Below are 14,840 nucleotides of genomic sequence, written 5' to 3' on the forward strand. Positions count from 1 at the left end.
GTGATTTATTACAGTTTATTGTGGCTGTTTAGACATGCTCCATCATTGAACTTCCTGTCTCAGAGCCTGCTTTACCTGCAGGAGAATAACAGCCACTCAACCTGCCTCACAATAACTGAACTCATTGTAAGCCATGACTGCCCTAATGTGCATCGCATCATCTTTGTGAGGCAGATTCTGTGGCAAAGTGTGTGTGATCAGATGATCTGTTTGACCAAGATTAGAGCCTGCTCCTTTGGTGCTCACGTCTGAGAGCACCTGTGTATAACTCTGCTTGCCTTGCCTTAAGGTACGTAATAAAGACTGTCACCTCTTAAACCACCAACCTGTCCGCGCTGTGCATGTGGGTCCGATATCTGCAAAAGCCTGACAAGTAAAGCAGCAGTCCTTTTTTTTACAAAACATTTGTAGTCAGAACTGCCCATATGTTTTTTTAACCAATGTTTATTTACCAAGTTTAAATCTGCCAACTCACAAAATCTTCAACATCTTCAAGGCTGAACTTTATAGAACATGTAAAATGTAATATTATCTATCAGCATAGAAACATATAAAACAATGGCTTAATTATTTGAAAACATGTTGCTAAAACTGCTACAGACTGTTTTCCTCAGATCAGGATGACAGATGAATCAGAAACAACAGTGCATCCTTGAACACTGTGGGTTCACCTCTTGTAATGCAGTCCTATGACCTATATGAGGCAGAGAGACAGTCATCATTGACACGAATGTCCTCTTTTGGCCAAAATCCCTTCCACACCCCAGAAGAACAACAGCATGCAGAGCTATGATTTGGGACTGCATTACAAGACGTGAACCCACAGTGTTCCAGGATTCACTGTTGTTTCTGATTCATCTGTCATCTGCACGTAAGATGTTCAATGCAAGGTATGATGATTACTAAACCAATACCGAAGGCAGGTGGTGGAAAATAAAAAGATCCTCTGCAGGCACTCATCTGCTCTGTACATACAGTAACACCTTGATGTTGCGTGACAGATCATCTGATCACACACACTTTGCCACAGAATCTGCCTCACAAAGATAATGTGATGCACATTAGGGCAGTCATGGCTCACAATGAGTTCAGTTATTGTGAGGCAGATTGAGTGGCTGTTATTCTCCTGCAGGTAAAGCAGGCTCTGAGACAGGAAGTCCAATGATGGAGCATGTCTAAACAGCCACAATAAACTGTAATAAATCACTGTTTAGAATACTTGCAAAGACCGCCACAACATTAGAGCGTCTTCCTGGGCATAAGAGCATCAACCGGCCAAGCAGGAGGACGCGATTTCAGTCTCATCATAAACTCAAAATCACCGGAACACCGCTAATGCGCTAAACTCTTCCTCATCAGGTGTCGACAAGGTCGTGATATCGCTGCAGTCTAATGAAGCTGGATGCCCCGAAAACTTAGCTTTGTTGGCAGGTGATTCTGTAAGTGACCCGTCATTCCTTTAGCAAACGCCATGAGTCGTAACGTAATAGACAGTTGTCAGCACTTGGTTAAATAGCTTGGTTAAATAAATGATTTTGATAAATGATTGTTACGTTGATTAATGTTAACAATGTGGGTCTCATTGTGTGTCAAAACACAACCGCAATCCTTCAAGAATTACAAATATTTGCCGATGTTGTGCTTCAAATGCTGTTGGGCGTTTTATTGTGAAAGTCCGGCGACTGGCCCCGCCCCCGGTTTCCCTTTTTCTTATTTCGTTTTGAAAGTGGAGAAAAGGAGAATGAGTAAATCAGTATATCGCAAATGTGTTTTACCGATTTACGGAAACGAAACACAGCATAAAAAGACGTTATTCAATTTTCATTTTACACATGAATAATGAATTGCACTTCATGCACGGACCCAGGACCCTGTGACCCCGCATGGGACCAAGTGGTAGAAAATAGATAGATGGATGGATGGATGGATGGATGGATGGATGGATGGGTTTAGAAGTAATTGAATAAAGGCATATTATGTCAAATTAAATTCTCAGACGACTGATTTTTGACGTGGTTCTCTAAATACTAATCCAGGATACACTACTTTGTTGTTCCAATAGAAAACTATCCGGCTGAAACATTTTAAATCTTGTACTGTAGTTATTACCTTAAAGTGAATAAAGAACTTTGAAGACATCTTTATATTTCTGATATGTATTGTGAATTATCTTTTTGTATTGTTTTATTTGTGTTAATGAAGGTTTACTTCCTGACATGTTAGGCATTTAGCCTTTGATTATGGGAGGGAAGCGTATGTGATGCAACTTAGTCTTAAATACTATGGGACTAAGATATTACAATAAATATTTTTGCAATTAACTAATAGAATTTGGCAAAGCATTGTGGGTAAATAAAGAGCAGCACAGGTAACCTGGCCGTAAGAATAGCTTAATGTAGATGAAACATTTAAAACGTAGCTGAAAGTATCTGGTGATGACATGAGAAAGTTAAAAATACTTGCTGTAATTGTTTTCTTACCGTCGGCTGAAAATGAAGGAAGTGTCTAAAGCTTTGCTAAAATACATTTAAACATAGCACATGCACAGTGTGATTGTTTTATTGTTATTACCAGTCTAATTACTTTAAATGCTGTGACACGCAGCCTGGTAGCATCCCAACACCAAGTTGCTGCTCTGCCTAAAATCCTGCTTGTTTCGTGAGACGAGCCGCGGAAACGTTTCCGGTGATCCCATTGGATACTTTCCTTTACGTCATGACGTTATGTTCCTGCGAAGGGGCGGAAGCAGCGGGAGAAACAGCAGCAGCAGAAGTTGCCGAAGGATGCTTATCTTCCAGGTGAGATTCCACATCTTAGTATTGTTATCAATTTAATGTGGAGACCGACAGACGTCAGTTGGTGTGCACAGCATTTAAACTGAAGAGACGGGTCCTGACAGGATCATGAAAACACTGCAAATGCTCAGTTTGACACGCTTAGCTTCTCAGCTAGTGTGAGCTAAATGGACTGGCGATAATATGCCAGGTTTGTGTATATAGGCAACGCTAGGCCTGAAAACTGACCGACGTCATTGTAAACCTGTTTTAGGCGAGTTTGACGTAATTCTAGCGATAATACCAGTGTCGGTAACTGCTTTACAGACTGGAAAAGGTTGAGCTGGAAACCAGGGGCTCATCATGTAGCTAGAAAAGGCAACCGATACCCAGATGATTGTTTGACTGTTGAGCCTGGTTTAAGACAAACATGTTGTTTCGGTATTATTTTCACGGATGAACGACATTTTATCTGTATTTATATTCAGTGCTTCGTGTTAAATCGGTCGCCGGCATGCTATTCTGTCCAACCGGAAAGTTTAGTTAATTAAAAGGTATTGAATCTGCTGTGTCATACTTTGTATGCAAAACTACAGGTGCATCACACCCGCAAGTCTGAAACCTAGAAGTTACCAATTAATTCAAGTGGTGCTTTTTGCGCATACGTTATTTCTAATGGCGAACACGATTTAAGTCATCTAAGTCATTTATGATTTATCTCTTTAGCTATAGATTGAAGAGTACAGTGCTTTATGAATCTTAATACACTTCTCAGAGTTTAGCTAAACTGATGAAGCACAGTGTTATGATGATGTAAAGATGATGTGTTTGTCTAAAGGGAAATGCACTGGGATGGTTAAATATCTTATCAATGGCCTCTAACCCTATAATTCATAATTCATTTATCATTATTGAAATAGTTGTAACCTTTTTAAGTTTTGCAAACAGGTGCTGTGTATTGTTTTTAAAGCAATAAATGTGATTATAAATATGTATGTATGTATGTCTTTCTGTCTGTTTTGCAACTGTTAATAAAGGGTTACTCTGTGACCTACTCCCCTTCCCCAGCATGTGGTGACTCAGCCCTGACGGCTCAGTGGGTCCAGCAGCAGCCATCTAGCTTGGATGAAGGATGAAGAGCCCAGTGCACAGATGCAGGGATGTGGAGCACGCACGGGGGCAGACTGGGCTTGGGGACGGGGCAGGAGTCAACTGCCTACAGTCCGAGCAGCGCATCCCTATCTCCAAAGAATTCATCACCTCCTCGTCTGCCTCTGCCATGTGGTTCATTAGAGATGCCTGTGGGATTGTGTGCGCCATCATTACCTGGCTGCTCGTGCTGTACGCTGAGTTTGTGGTGCTGTTTGTAATGCTGCTGTCATCCAAGAATTTGACATACAGCATTGTAAATGGAATCCTGTTCAACACTCTGGCCTTCCTCGCCCTAGCCTCACACCTCAGGGCCATGTGCACTGACCCTGTAAGTAGGGCTTTATTTTTACAGTACTTATCAAAATTTAGTCGACAGACTGTCTTGTTTTAACTCTTTGCAGTGCAAACAAGTTCAGACTCTTCATCTGAGCTGTATATTACACTGAAGGTCTGTCTTTTCTGTGGTGATGTTTTCTACTAGGGAGCAGTGCCAAAAGGGAATGCTACGAAGGAATACATAGAAAGCCTTCAGCTAAAACCAGGCCAGGTGGTCTACAAATGTCCCAAATGCTGCAGCATCAAGCCTGACCGAGCACACCACTGCAGGTATGACAGAGTGAAAACACTGTGTTGACACTGTCTTTTTTTTCCGATGTGTAAGGTGCAGTTTTAATTTTCTTTCTCTTACAGTGTTTGCAAGCGCTGCATACGGAAAATGGACCACCACTGCCCCTGGGTCAATAACTGTGTTGGGGAGAACAACCAAAAATACTTTGTGCTTTTCACGGTAAGTTCATTTCTACAGTGACTTTCATACGTTGCATGTGAAACCCTTTCCAGAAGTATAAATCACATTTTAAACATGCCATGTTACAAAATATAATGCTTTACAAAAGTGTTTGTCAATTATTACCATGACCCTTTTTTTCCCCTAGATGTATATTGCACTAATCTCCCTCCACTCTCTGGTCATGGTGGTCTTCCATTTTCTTTACTGCTTTGAAGATGACTGGACAAGTGAGATTTTAAGCTTCAATTTCTTCCGCTTTTAAAAACAATTAGGAATTAATTAGGTTCTGAAATCGCAATGTAATTTTTCTTTGACTATTTTTTTTCCTCACTTCACCTTCAAGTTTTGTAAATCAGACGGTACTAGAATGAGGTTCAGTGTCATTCCTCTGCAATCTTAACACCTGACTCTCTTACTGTATGTTGACCTGACCCTAGCATATACAATGCTCAAAAAAATAAAGGGAACACTTGAAGTGATAGTTCACTGCTGAAAAGCAAAAGCGTTTACTATTCATAGTCTGTATCCAGGAAAAAGCGGTGCATTCTAGAATATGACCATTTTCAGCTACAACACACAAGTATTTTACAATATTTCATTCAGTGTTCTCTTAATTTTTTGAGCAGTGTATATCATTAAGGTCTGGAAGGCTATGAATCAGACAGAAGAGCAGCATGAACGCTCTGTGAGACAACAGCGGTATATCACAAATAACTCATGCAACTTAGTAGTGGCAACTTTTATTATTAGGGATGACACTTGTTAAGTAGTGAAAACAGGATTGGATTATCTGCAGGCTATTTGCTAAGGAAACACTACAGGATCATCTACATTAAAGAGGGAAAAAGGTGTTCTAATATCTGTTTTTAGATTGTGTTGTATTTTTGGCCTACACATCACCAGTTGTGGAAAAAATGTTCCTAACTACATCGCCATCTGTTGGAGAGAGCAATCTCCTATTAAAATGGTTCATGTTTTCATGCTTGGATTAATTTAGATTATCTGTCGCCAACCAAAATTAATTTTGATGACAAACTAACTGAAGTATGACTCCATTATATGCAGTCCAATTTCATGTCCTACTACTTACTGCATGCTTGGATTGAGGAGTAGCTATTTATGTCAGAGATTTTATTTATTCTTAGTTACAAAAACCTTGACATTATACCAGATGCAGAACAAACCACATTGTACAGTGTATATACAACCATTTGTTTTGTAGCAGCTAAAGTTAAAGCATGACCCTAAAAAAAAAGTTTTACATTTGGCCATTTCCCTCCATCTCTGAAGTAACAGCTTTGTTTCCCTACTTACTTACTCAAAATTCCCCAGACCCCAGCCTTCCCTTCACACTGAAGCAGCCTGGTGACGGGTGGACATGCCTTTTAGACAGAATAGTTTCAGAACGTTTGCCTTCGTACTGTAGTGCTACACTAGTGCACTATAGTTGCTGTGATTTGCAGTCCTGCAGATCCTCATGATCCTCTACTTTTGCCCTTTTGCTTCTCTCGTTTGATGTCTTCCAATCCCCCAGAGTGCAGTTCCTTCTCCCCTCCAGCAACCGTCATCCTCCTCATTCTCCTGTGCTTTGAGGGTCTCCTCTTTCTCATCTTCACCTCTGTGATGTTTGGCACCCAAGTCCACTCCATCTGTACCGACGAGACAGTAAGTCATCCATTTAGTAAACAACAATCCTCCTATCCTTTCTCACAAAATCCCTCTGCTTTTCACCAACCTTTGCCTTCTTATAATAACCAAACTTTGAAATTTAATAAAATACCTCCAAGGGACTAAAACTCAGAAAAATAACATCACGCTGCAGACAATAAGGCAGTAAGATAACGGTACAGAACCAGCTTATGTTTGACAGCTTTTCTATCACAAAGACCCTCAAACCGACAGGTGCATATAATCACTTCTGTCTGCAGCAATAAGACCTGGACTCTTGCTTGTGTACTTATCACAAACTGGGGCAGTGTTTGTCTGGGCCCTTTTACTATAAATTATACATCCCGCTTTAAGGTGACAGAACTGGTTGTGTCGAGCACAAGCAAGACGCCATCAGGGCTGTTTCTTCAGGGAGACTGTCCCACAAACATGTTAATGGTTATATGGCAGGTTTCACCTTTTATCCACCAATACATTCCATGTAATGCATTTTAAAGGTTTTTAAATTGAATAAAAAAAAGAATGTGTGTCAAAAGCTGAACTTTTAATTGCTCCTTAAAGGTTTGAATTCTTGCTACATCAACAGATGAAGTGGCTAATATGAAATATGTCCATGTATAAGTGAAAGGAGGCTTTCCAACTGGTTCTGCCCTTCTAGCTTCTGATTGACAGATAACGCCTCATCCAGGGTATTAGCTATTGACAGGACAGGGCTAGTTGAGAAAACCAGCTGGTCAGTGGTACTTGACTGTAAGAATCACTGAGAATCACTGACCTTAGCAGGTTTGTTAATGTATCAACCTTCCAAGCCAACCTCTCGTTCCTGCTTTAAACTTCTTTATTTCTGCAACTGTAGATGAGAGATAGGAGCCGTTTTATAATTTGGTAAGGTAGCCAGTTCTTTGACTTGCTCAGGGTTCTGCAACATCCAGAGGCAACAAACAAATGGCTGCCATATGCTATCCTTGTAGGAAAGGAGTTTTTTGTATCTGTTTATATTTCATTTAAGCCATCTTAATTCGGTTCCCGAGTCACCAAAGCACACCAACTGAAGTTTGGTTGTCTCTTATTTTCAGGGCATAGAGCAATTGAAAAAGGAAGAGAGAAGATGGGCTAAAAAAACTAAGTGGATGAACATGAGGGCTGTGTTTGGACACCCATTCTCCTTACTGTGGTTTAGTCCCTTCTCAACCCCTGACCATGGCAAAGCTGAGACATACCAGTATGTGGTGTGAGTGGTCAGCACAGGGAACGAGGCGGCCAGGCCTAAACCAGTGGGGGTCCAGCTTGGCCTCACTCAGTGCCAACTATGGTGGTCTGTTGCTCCCAGTGCTGACAGGATTTACACTACGTGTCGCACACTAGCTATGGAGAGCTTTTCATCTGCTATTTTGTTGCCAAACGGAGCTGTATGTTACCTTGTATTGCCTCAAGTGAGTCAAGTTGCAGGGATAAAGAAACCTTTTCAGTTTGTGAACACTGTTTAGTTTACTGATCTACTTCTCTCCTTCTTGTATCACAAGCCTTCTCTGTTTCCGCTTTGTATCTGCTCTTGATCTTTTTTTGAAGGGTTATTACAGCTAAATTACCAAAAAGAGACAAATTTTATTGCCTGGCCATTTAGGTTTCTTCAGTTTTAGGTGTTGATGTTAAAGGTATTCACATCTAAAACATAACAGAATGGAGTTTTCTGTAGAGCAGCTATATTTGTTCAATTCCATCATCATAAAAACAAAAGAAATGATCAATAATATGATGATCATATGTCCCCCAGCCTGCCTGGATTTCTTGTACTGTCTTTGGTTTTCCTGACTAAGGTCAATTTAGATTGGTACAGACCCAGTGACTAGGTCTCGTTACTGCTTATTGTGCAGGTTAAGTGCATGTTCTTCCAGTGGGTCTGCTTCTTGCAAAAACTGGAAAAATAATTTTAATGTCCAATGATTCTGTATTTAAGATGACGATTGACTATCAGCAAACTAAGATCTGCCACTGAGCTGAGGATGACTTTACTGGGATACAAGTGTTAAAATGTCTTTTTCTTAATTTGGAGTGAAATAACCCTTCAAAGTTTCTTCCTGCCTTGTATTAATCCTGACTGAAGTAGTGGCTTCAGATTGTATTCAGACCCTGTTCGTGTTGAGTATCTTACTTTTTAAGAGATTTCATTTTGAACTAATTGGATTCATAGACTTCCACATGACTCCAATTAATCTTGTACACACTGTACATGTATAGATAAAAAGGACTCGGCAGTCATCTGGCCGTTGTGATAGTAATGACTGTAAAACAAACGGCAGAAATGTGAGTGTGAATGAGTGGGTCTGAATATTTTCTGAAGCCACCAGGCGTGAAACATTCAGAATCCTCTCTGATACTTGGTTCATCCTCTGCGTGAGCATGGATGAACACTCTGCACAGAGAAATGGCTTAGTGGAGAAAAAACAAGTAGAGAGATCCAAGAAACATGCAATATATATAATAATAACAACAACTATAATCCTTTATTTGTCATATGTCACAATAGAATTTGTCCTCTGCATTCAACCCATCCCCTGGGGGAGCAGTGGGCAGCCACACAGGGTGCCCGAGGGGCTAAAACCATTAACGCAAGAGACAGCAGCCTTCTAAAGCTTGGGGTTGTATGGTAGGGGTGTAGGAAACGTTACACATCTGCACCCAGATTATTTATTTTTTGTATTCAAACCAAAAAAAACATGTCCAGATTTTAATGTCTGTTTGCTTTTCTCTAGATTCTTCCCATGCTTATCAAGGATGTTAAAGTGATTCCAGTCAGTATAAATGTTAACCTCATCGTGTGCATGATGGTTTGCCAGTTTAACGGGTCCTGTGCTCTGAGCCAATGTGCTGTTTGGATGTTGTGACCGTGTGCCAAGTTCAGTGAAGTTCGCGATCTTGATTATTCGGGGAAGCTTGGATAGAAACATTTTCAGTTATCTTGTCTTGAATGTGGAAAATGAAAGCTTGTTGGAGCTGAAGGAAAAGCCACTAGCAGCTTTCTGAATTCCCAACTACTTCAAACCACTGAAGTGCTACCTTTAACCATTTACACAAGTACTGAATTGGCTTTTTTACTTTATTACTATTGTTTGAGGTTTTCTCCTGTGTGAATTGCTATCATTTAGTGTGCATTTTACTCCTCTGTTCTTTGCTTACATGATATCGTATGTATCCTTTTGTTATCTGAATGCATGGTAGAGCTGACGTTTAGTATTGTATGATGGTGGAAATGACTTTTTTTTTTACCAAGATTTTAATGATTTTTAATTTTTTTTGATGATATTTGCGCACATGCAGAGAGAATAAACATTTCTCAGCTGCGACGCAGAAATGGCGTTGGTTGGCTTTTGTGGGTGTTTATTTCGTGGAGCAGTGGCTTCAAAAAGCATTCAGCCTCACCGTTTGCCCATCCTGCACTGTACGCTTTATGTTACATTGATAAATTTGAATGCTTTGGCTGGAGATTAATTGGAGAACGTGATGACATGCAAAGTCATTTTGGGAGCTTGGAGTCTCTTTAGCACCTCCCTTCCACAGGATCTGATTTCTCTGAGCTGACAATCGCAGAAACATCATTTCTCAATTACTGAAGCCACCCTTCCTGTACAAATGGGTTATTTCCCTGTCATGAGGTCTACAGAGAGCTTGTACTTAATAACTTTGTGTGTGTCCTGCCATGCAGCTTACAGGACATAATGAGAACAAATCACAGGTCCTTTCATGGGTTAAGTGTAGCAAGTGTGGTAGAATGGACAAATGTGGTCAGTACTTCCTGAAGCCATTGTGTGCATTTAGTTATTAATTACTAATCCATGATTGATCCGGTACATGGTGATCTTTAGCTGCTTTATTTGTCACTGCATCATGCACAGTATGTAAGACACACTGGTATTTTAAGACCATGGTCATCCATAGTGTTGGCTGCGACTCATTAGGGCAGTTGGTCACAGACAAGATTGTGTTCCTCATACCCACGGTGCCTGTCCACAAGAGAATTAAAAAAGTAATCAACTATTGCTGTCATATCAGTGAATAAGTGAGCGACAGGTACTTTTAAGTTGACATAGAAAGACAGGTCTACAGCACTGGCGCAACTGAAATAATTCTTGAGTGTGTCAGAGTTCACGGTATCTGAGCATTTTGCCAGCCACAGAGTCTGAGCCTTTTTACCTACAAAGTCAAATTGTTACATTCAGTCATTAGTTTTCATTCTCCTCCAGTATGTGGCAGAGCTCAGCTGTTAATGAGAACAGTTGTGAAATGCTTGGGGCATCTCTAATTTCTACGTTTTCTCATTTACCTGTCATTTCCTGCATTATTAAATTTGCCCTGTCCTTGTCTTTCATTCTGTTCCCACTTTACTGTGTATAACCTGCCTGTTTATAACCTGCACTCATGCATTTGCTTTGGTCGAGAACTCGCTCTGCCAAAAGCTTTCTGAAGCAGACAGCTCTTTAGACTCTTGACAGAGGTAAGCGCATTTGAATTAAAAAGCCAAAATGCACCTCTTTCATTCACCGTTTCTTCACTTTCAAACTCAAACTCATAACATAAATAAATGCATGAGCTCTGTAAATGCATGCACTGGTTCAACTTCTGCAAGAGTTTGTTTCTCATCTCTCAAGTGCATGTGATTCATTTTGTTTAACCTTGGGCATGTTTCTCAAAATGGAAACGAATGTGTCTGATGCAAAGTACGATATTAGTCACTAAACCACTAAACTTCACCTTAATTCAGCCCAAGCCCCCGCAGAAAGCCAAAGAGAAAATGTTCTCTGCTCTCGGACTGGTCTACCATACAAAGCAAAACCAGGTCAAATCTACTCCTTTACACCCATTATGAAAGTTATAGAAGCATTTTCTTTACTTTGACATCTGACAAACTACTGACATCACTATGAGTTCAACGGTAAGCTTGGGTTCACTTTTAATTAGCAAATGCATCTGGCAAGAGAACTGTAGATTTACAGGCCATTCACAAATGACAGTACCTAATTTTTATTTTCTATCTCAAATGAAATGTTCCCATCGTGTCTGAGGAACTAGCCCAAAATGCTAATCCATTATCTGTCGTTGCAGTTCCAGTGCTGTTATTAACCCTTTGTCATAGTCCTGATTCACGATGCATGTAGGTCGTACACGTTCAAGCTTCATCTGGCTCGGCTTCCTCTCACATCCTGACCCTCGTTTTGTCTCCTCCAGGGAATTGAGCGTCTCAAGGGAGAGACGGGAAAGTGGGGGAAGGTGCCATGCTGGGAAGCCATGCGGATGGCGTTTGGGGGCCCGTTCTCCTTGTCCTGGTGCAGCCCCTTTACTGGGTTGAGCTGCAAGAAGAGCCCACCAGAACATGTGACGGTTCCACAGGGGGAGATCATTAAGGAGGATGTCATAGAGATACCACTCAACTAGGGACGGCATTTTTTCTCTAGGGACAGAAGACATTATCAGGGATTTGTATGTACCAGGAAGCCACATACAATTTTTTGGATAGACTTTCTATCTATGTGATGATGCAATTTTTGATACTACTTTCCTAATGTCTGTGTATCCATTTGTGAGGTGCACTGAGTAGCTGCACAGCTTACCTTTACCAAACTACAGCGTTAACTGTCATCACACACAAGGAAAGAGGGAATTCAGTATCTTTTAATTGGGACATAATGTCACTAGAGCTGCCGAATTTCGAATTTCCTTTAAGTCAGCGATGACTTATTGGGAGCTGGGAGACGTTTTAGTTCCCCTGTTAGTGCAACCAAAGCGTTTCATGCCTCAAGAAGAAACGAAGGCAGACAAATTTCAAATTGTCTCATTGAGCTTCCTTGCCAGAAAAGCACTAACAGCAGCACTCATCCAAACCGAGGCTTGACCATTTTACTTTGCACTGTTTTCTGACAATTTTCCTTGTGCCTTACGAGCAGATGTTTAAGTGTGAAAGACTCTGTGTGATTGTTTGGTTCACCGACTAGGCTTTGTGGAAAATGAATGCAAAGTGATTCCATGTTGAAGATATAGTTGTTTAAATGAATAACCTAGAAATCATCTGCTCACTAAGGGCTTGTAACGGTTAGATGGGTGCTGGATGTTTTGGGACCACTCAAATTTTCATATTTGCATTCTCCCTAAACCTTAATTGTTTGTTTGTTTCTTTTTCAAAATTCACAATTGACCTATTTCCTAATAAATGGTGAGAATTTTACGAGTTTGGCTTTTTATTAAATTAGCAATTACACAGCAGTTGTAGTTTGCAGGTATGATTCTTATGGCTTGTACAGGTTTTATTGCTACTTTAGGCCAAAAAACAAATCTATTATTTTAGAAAATACTGGAGTCATTTTTTTATTAATATAAACTAAAAGAGCAACCTGTTGTTAATGCAACAATAAAAACAACTTTGAGATAAAATACTAATATCAAGAGTAAAGTTAAGACCCAATGATAATGTATTTACAGAAAATATATGTAATCAGAAATCAGTCTGGAAGACTTCAGTACAAACAGTCAGAAACATGGCACAGACTTGATGTAATATTAAACATTAGACATGAAAGTGCATAATTACATAACTCATGCTCATCTGGCTTGATCACATTACTCTCACATCAGTTTTTGCCCCTTTATTTTGACTGGACACTTGAACATATCAAAATTGCATGTGGCCACCTTTTTTATTAAGCTCTAGGCATATCAGTCAAGTTCTGCATCACAAATAAGGGTAAACATGGAGAACTTTGAGGTATTTCAATAATAACCTTAGGAACATGTGGCTCACTGTAAAGGCTGGTCATATTGTGATCATTGTGATCATATGAACTTATTGGCAGTTCACGTGTTATTACATGATATGAACTGAAATGCTTATTTTTGGACATATGTGGGCCTAAAGCTCAGCGATTGACTGAGCTGTTGAAAAGATAAAAGCAGAATCTCTCTGGACATTTACTTTTCTTCAGACAAAATTGTTTACACGAGGACACATTACACTGGGTTATTGACTTTAATTTGAAAACTGTAAAATAAACCTCATATATTACAGTGCACATATATGTACAAGGTATAAACAATGTAATTCCATATAGACAATGAGAAAATCCACATGCTGTGGCATTTAAAATCTCCAGCATTGGTTTTTGTCAACATAATTAAAAAAAACTTCAACAAAAAGCCCTGCATTCATATTTCCATCTCCAAGTCTGTTTCACAGTAAGTGGCATTACTTGTCTTTTCTTCCTCCATCCTGTGGGAGGGTCTGAGACGCAAATCGATGAAGCATCAGAAGTCCACAAAGGGTGAGGAAGATACCTGTCCACCATAAGGCTCCGTGGGCTTCTCCAAAGATCAACCTCCCCAGCACTGCCTGGACACACACAATGGAGACAATGGTACTAAATGCCAGAGTGTGTGTGTGTGTGTGTGTGTGTGTGTGTGTGTGTGTGTGTGTGTGTGTGTGTGAGACTTGGGCTAAGAGGACTTACTGTGGAGATGAAGTTTGCTGCAGTGGTCGTGACTGTGGCTCTGGCTGAAGAGGAGCAGTGTCTGAGAGCTTTGGAGAAGAAGGTCCACATGACAGCGTTACAGACGAACAACAGGCCTCCACACAGCAGCCGCAGGGGGACGTGGAGCTGGGGGCACACAAGCGCAAGCAACCAGAGGTCACATGGTCACAAATGCTGGCAAATACCTCCTGTAGGTAAGCAGTGTGCTTTATATGCAGTTTGAGGTACATTATGTCATACTCAGGAATTAGAAGAGAAATCTTTGTAGGTGCAACTATTTTTATGAATATATCCATTCCAGAAAAGACAGGAATAATGTGGGAAAGCACAGAAAAGTAATGGCTAATAAAGCTTCAACGCACTCATTACAATTTAAATGTATATTTAAGGTGTCCTTGCAGTACTAAAATCCTCGAAACACACTGGATAATTAAAAAGTAGAGACCACAATAACAATAATGAATAATCCCCGTCTGTTGCTCTCACCCATTCACAGTACATAGACCCATCGTGTGTTTGGCTCCAGCTGCTCAGCCACGACTCGCACAACTCTCTCACATAATCCGAACCGAGCGACAATTTAGCGGACAGCGATGCTGCGGCGCTCAAAACCCCCGCTACTAACGCGCAGAAAGACCCGGGGAACATAACCTGGCTACGTCCGTGGGTCAAACACACCCCGTAGATGTGCGTGAGAGGAGCTGAAGCCGGAAGTTCCCGGTTGTCTAAAGCAACAGCAGAAACTTTGTCTTTAAAATCACCCGAGACGAAATTCTTAGCAAAACAAAGAAGCACAAACAAAAAGCAAGTGGCCTTTGTGTTTCTAGATTGGTGCCTTTAAAAACCACGACCTAATATCAGTGTTGAAGGTAAATTTTAGCACAAGTAATCAAACACCATTTCCCATGATCCCTTGCTGGCAGTAGTCGCTGGGTCATTGGG

General features: G+C 40.6%; 2 protein-coding genes across 6 annotated transcripts; one reads left to right on the forward strand and one right to left on the reverse strand.

Annotated features, from left to right (window-relative positions):
* Nucleotides 1-2,647: 2,647 nt before the first annotated feature.
* On the forward strand, nt 2,648-12,601 carry zdhhc3a (zinc finger DHHC-type palmitoyltransferase 3a). Of its 5 annotated transcripts, XM_041067618.2 has the most exons (8): nt 2,649-2,798; nt 3,843-4,254; nt 4,408-4,532; nt 4,617-4,713; nt 4,862-4,943; nt 6,251-6,381; nt 11,485-11,533; nt 11,608-11,749. In XM_041067618.2, exons 2-7 carry the CDS (start codon nt 3,907-3,909, stop codon nt 11,500-11,502), a joined length of 801 nt encoding a protein of 266 aa, XP_040923552.1. In that variant the 5' UTR covers nt 2,649-2,798; nt 3,843-3,906; the 3' UTR covers nt 11,503-11,533; nt 11,608-11,749. The 5 variants fall into 5 exon arrangements, with proteins under 5 accessions (XP_040923550.1, XP_055359456.1, XP_040923552.1 ...); XM_041067616.2 differs by lacking the exons at nt 11,485-11,533; nt 11,608-11,749 and adding an exon at nt 7,461-11,307 and having other exon boundaries at nt 2,648-2,798; XM_055503481.1 differs by lacking the exons at nt 11,485-11,533; nt 11,608-11,749 and adding an exon at nt 8,912-11,307 and having other exon boundaries at nt 2,648-2,798.
* A 403-nt stretch (nt 12,602-13,004) lies between these two features.
* On the reverse strand, nt 13,005-14,707 carry LOC114843691 (transmembrane protein 42-like). Its single transcript, XM_029130501.3, has 3 exons — nt 14,385-14,707; nt 13,878-14,024; nt 13,005-13,759 (listed from the first exon to the last, which is right to left on the reverse strand). Exons 1-3 carry the CDS (start codon nt 14,544-14,546, stop codon nt 13,616-13,618), a joined length of 453 nt encoding a protein of 150 aa, XP_028986334.1. The 5' UTR covers nt 14,547-14,707; the 3' UTR covers nt 13,005-13,615.
* Between the last annotated feature and the right edge of the window lie 133 nt (nt 14,708-14,840).

Source organism: Betta splendens, chromosome 16 (genome assembly GCF_900634795.4).
Source record: "Betta splendens chromosome 16, fBetSpl5.4, whole genome shotgun sequence".
Classification (NCBI taxonomy): Eukaryota; Metazoa; Chordata; class Actinopteri; order Anabantiformes; family Osphronemidae; genus Betta; species Betta splendens.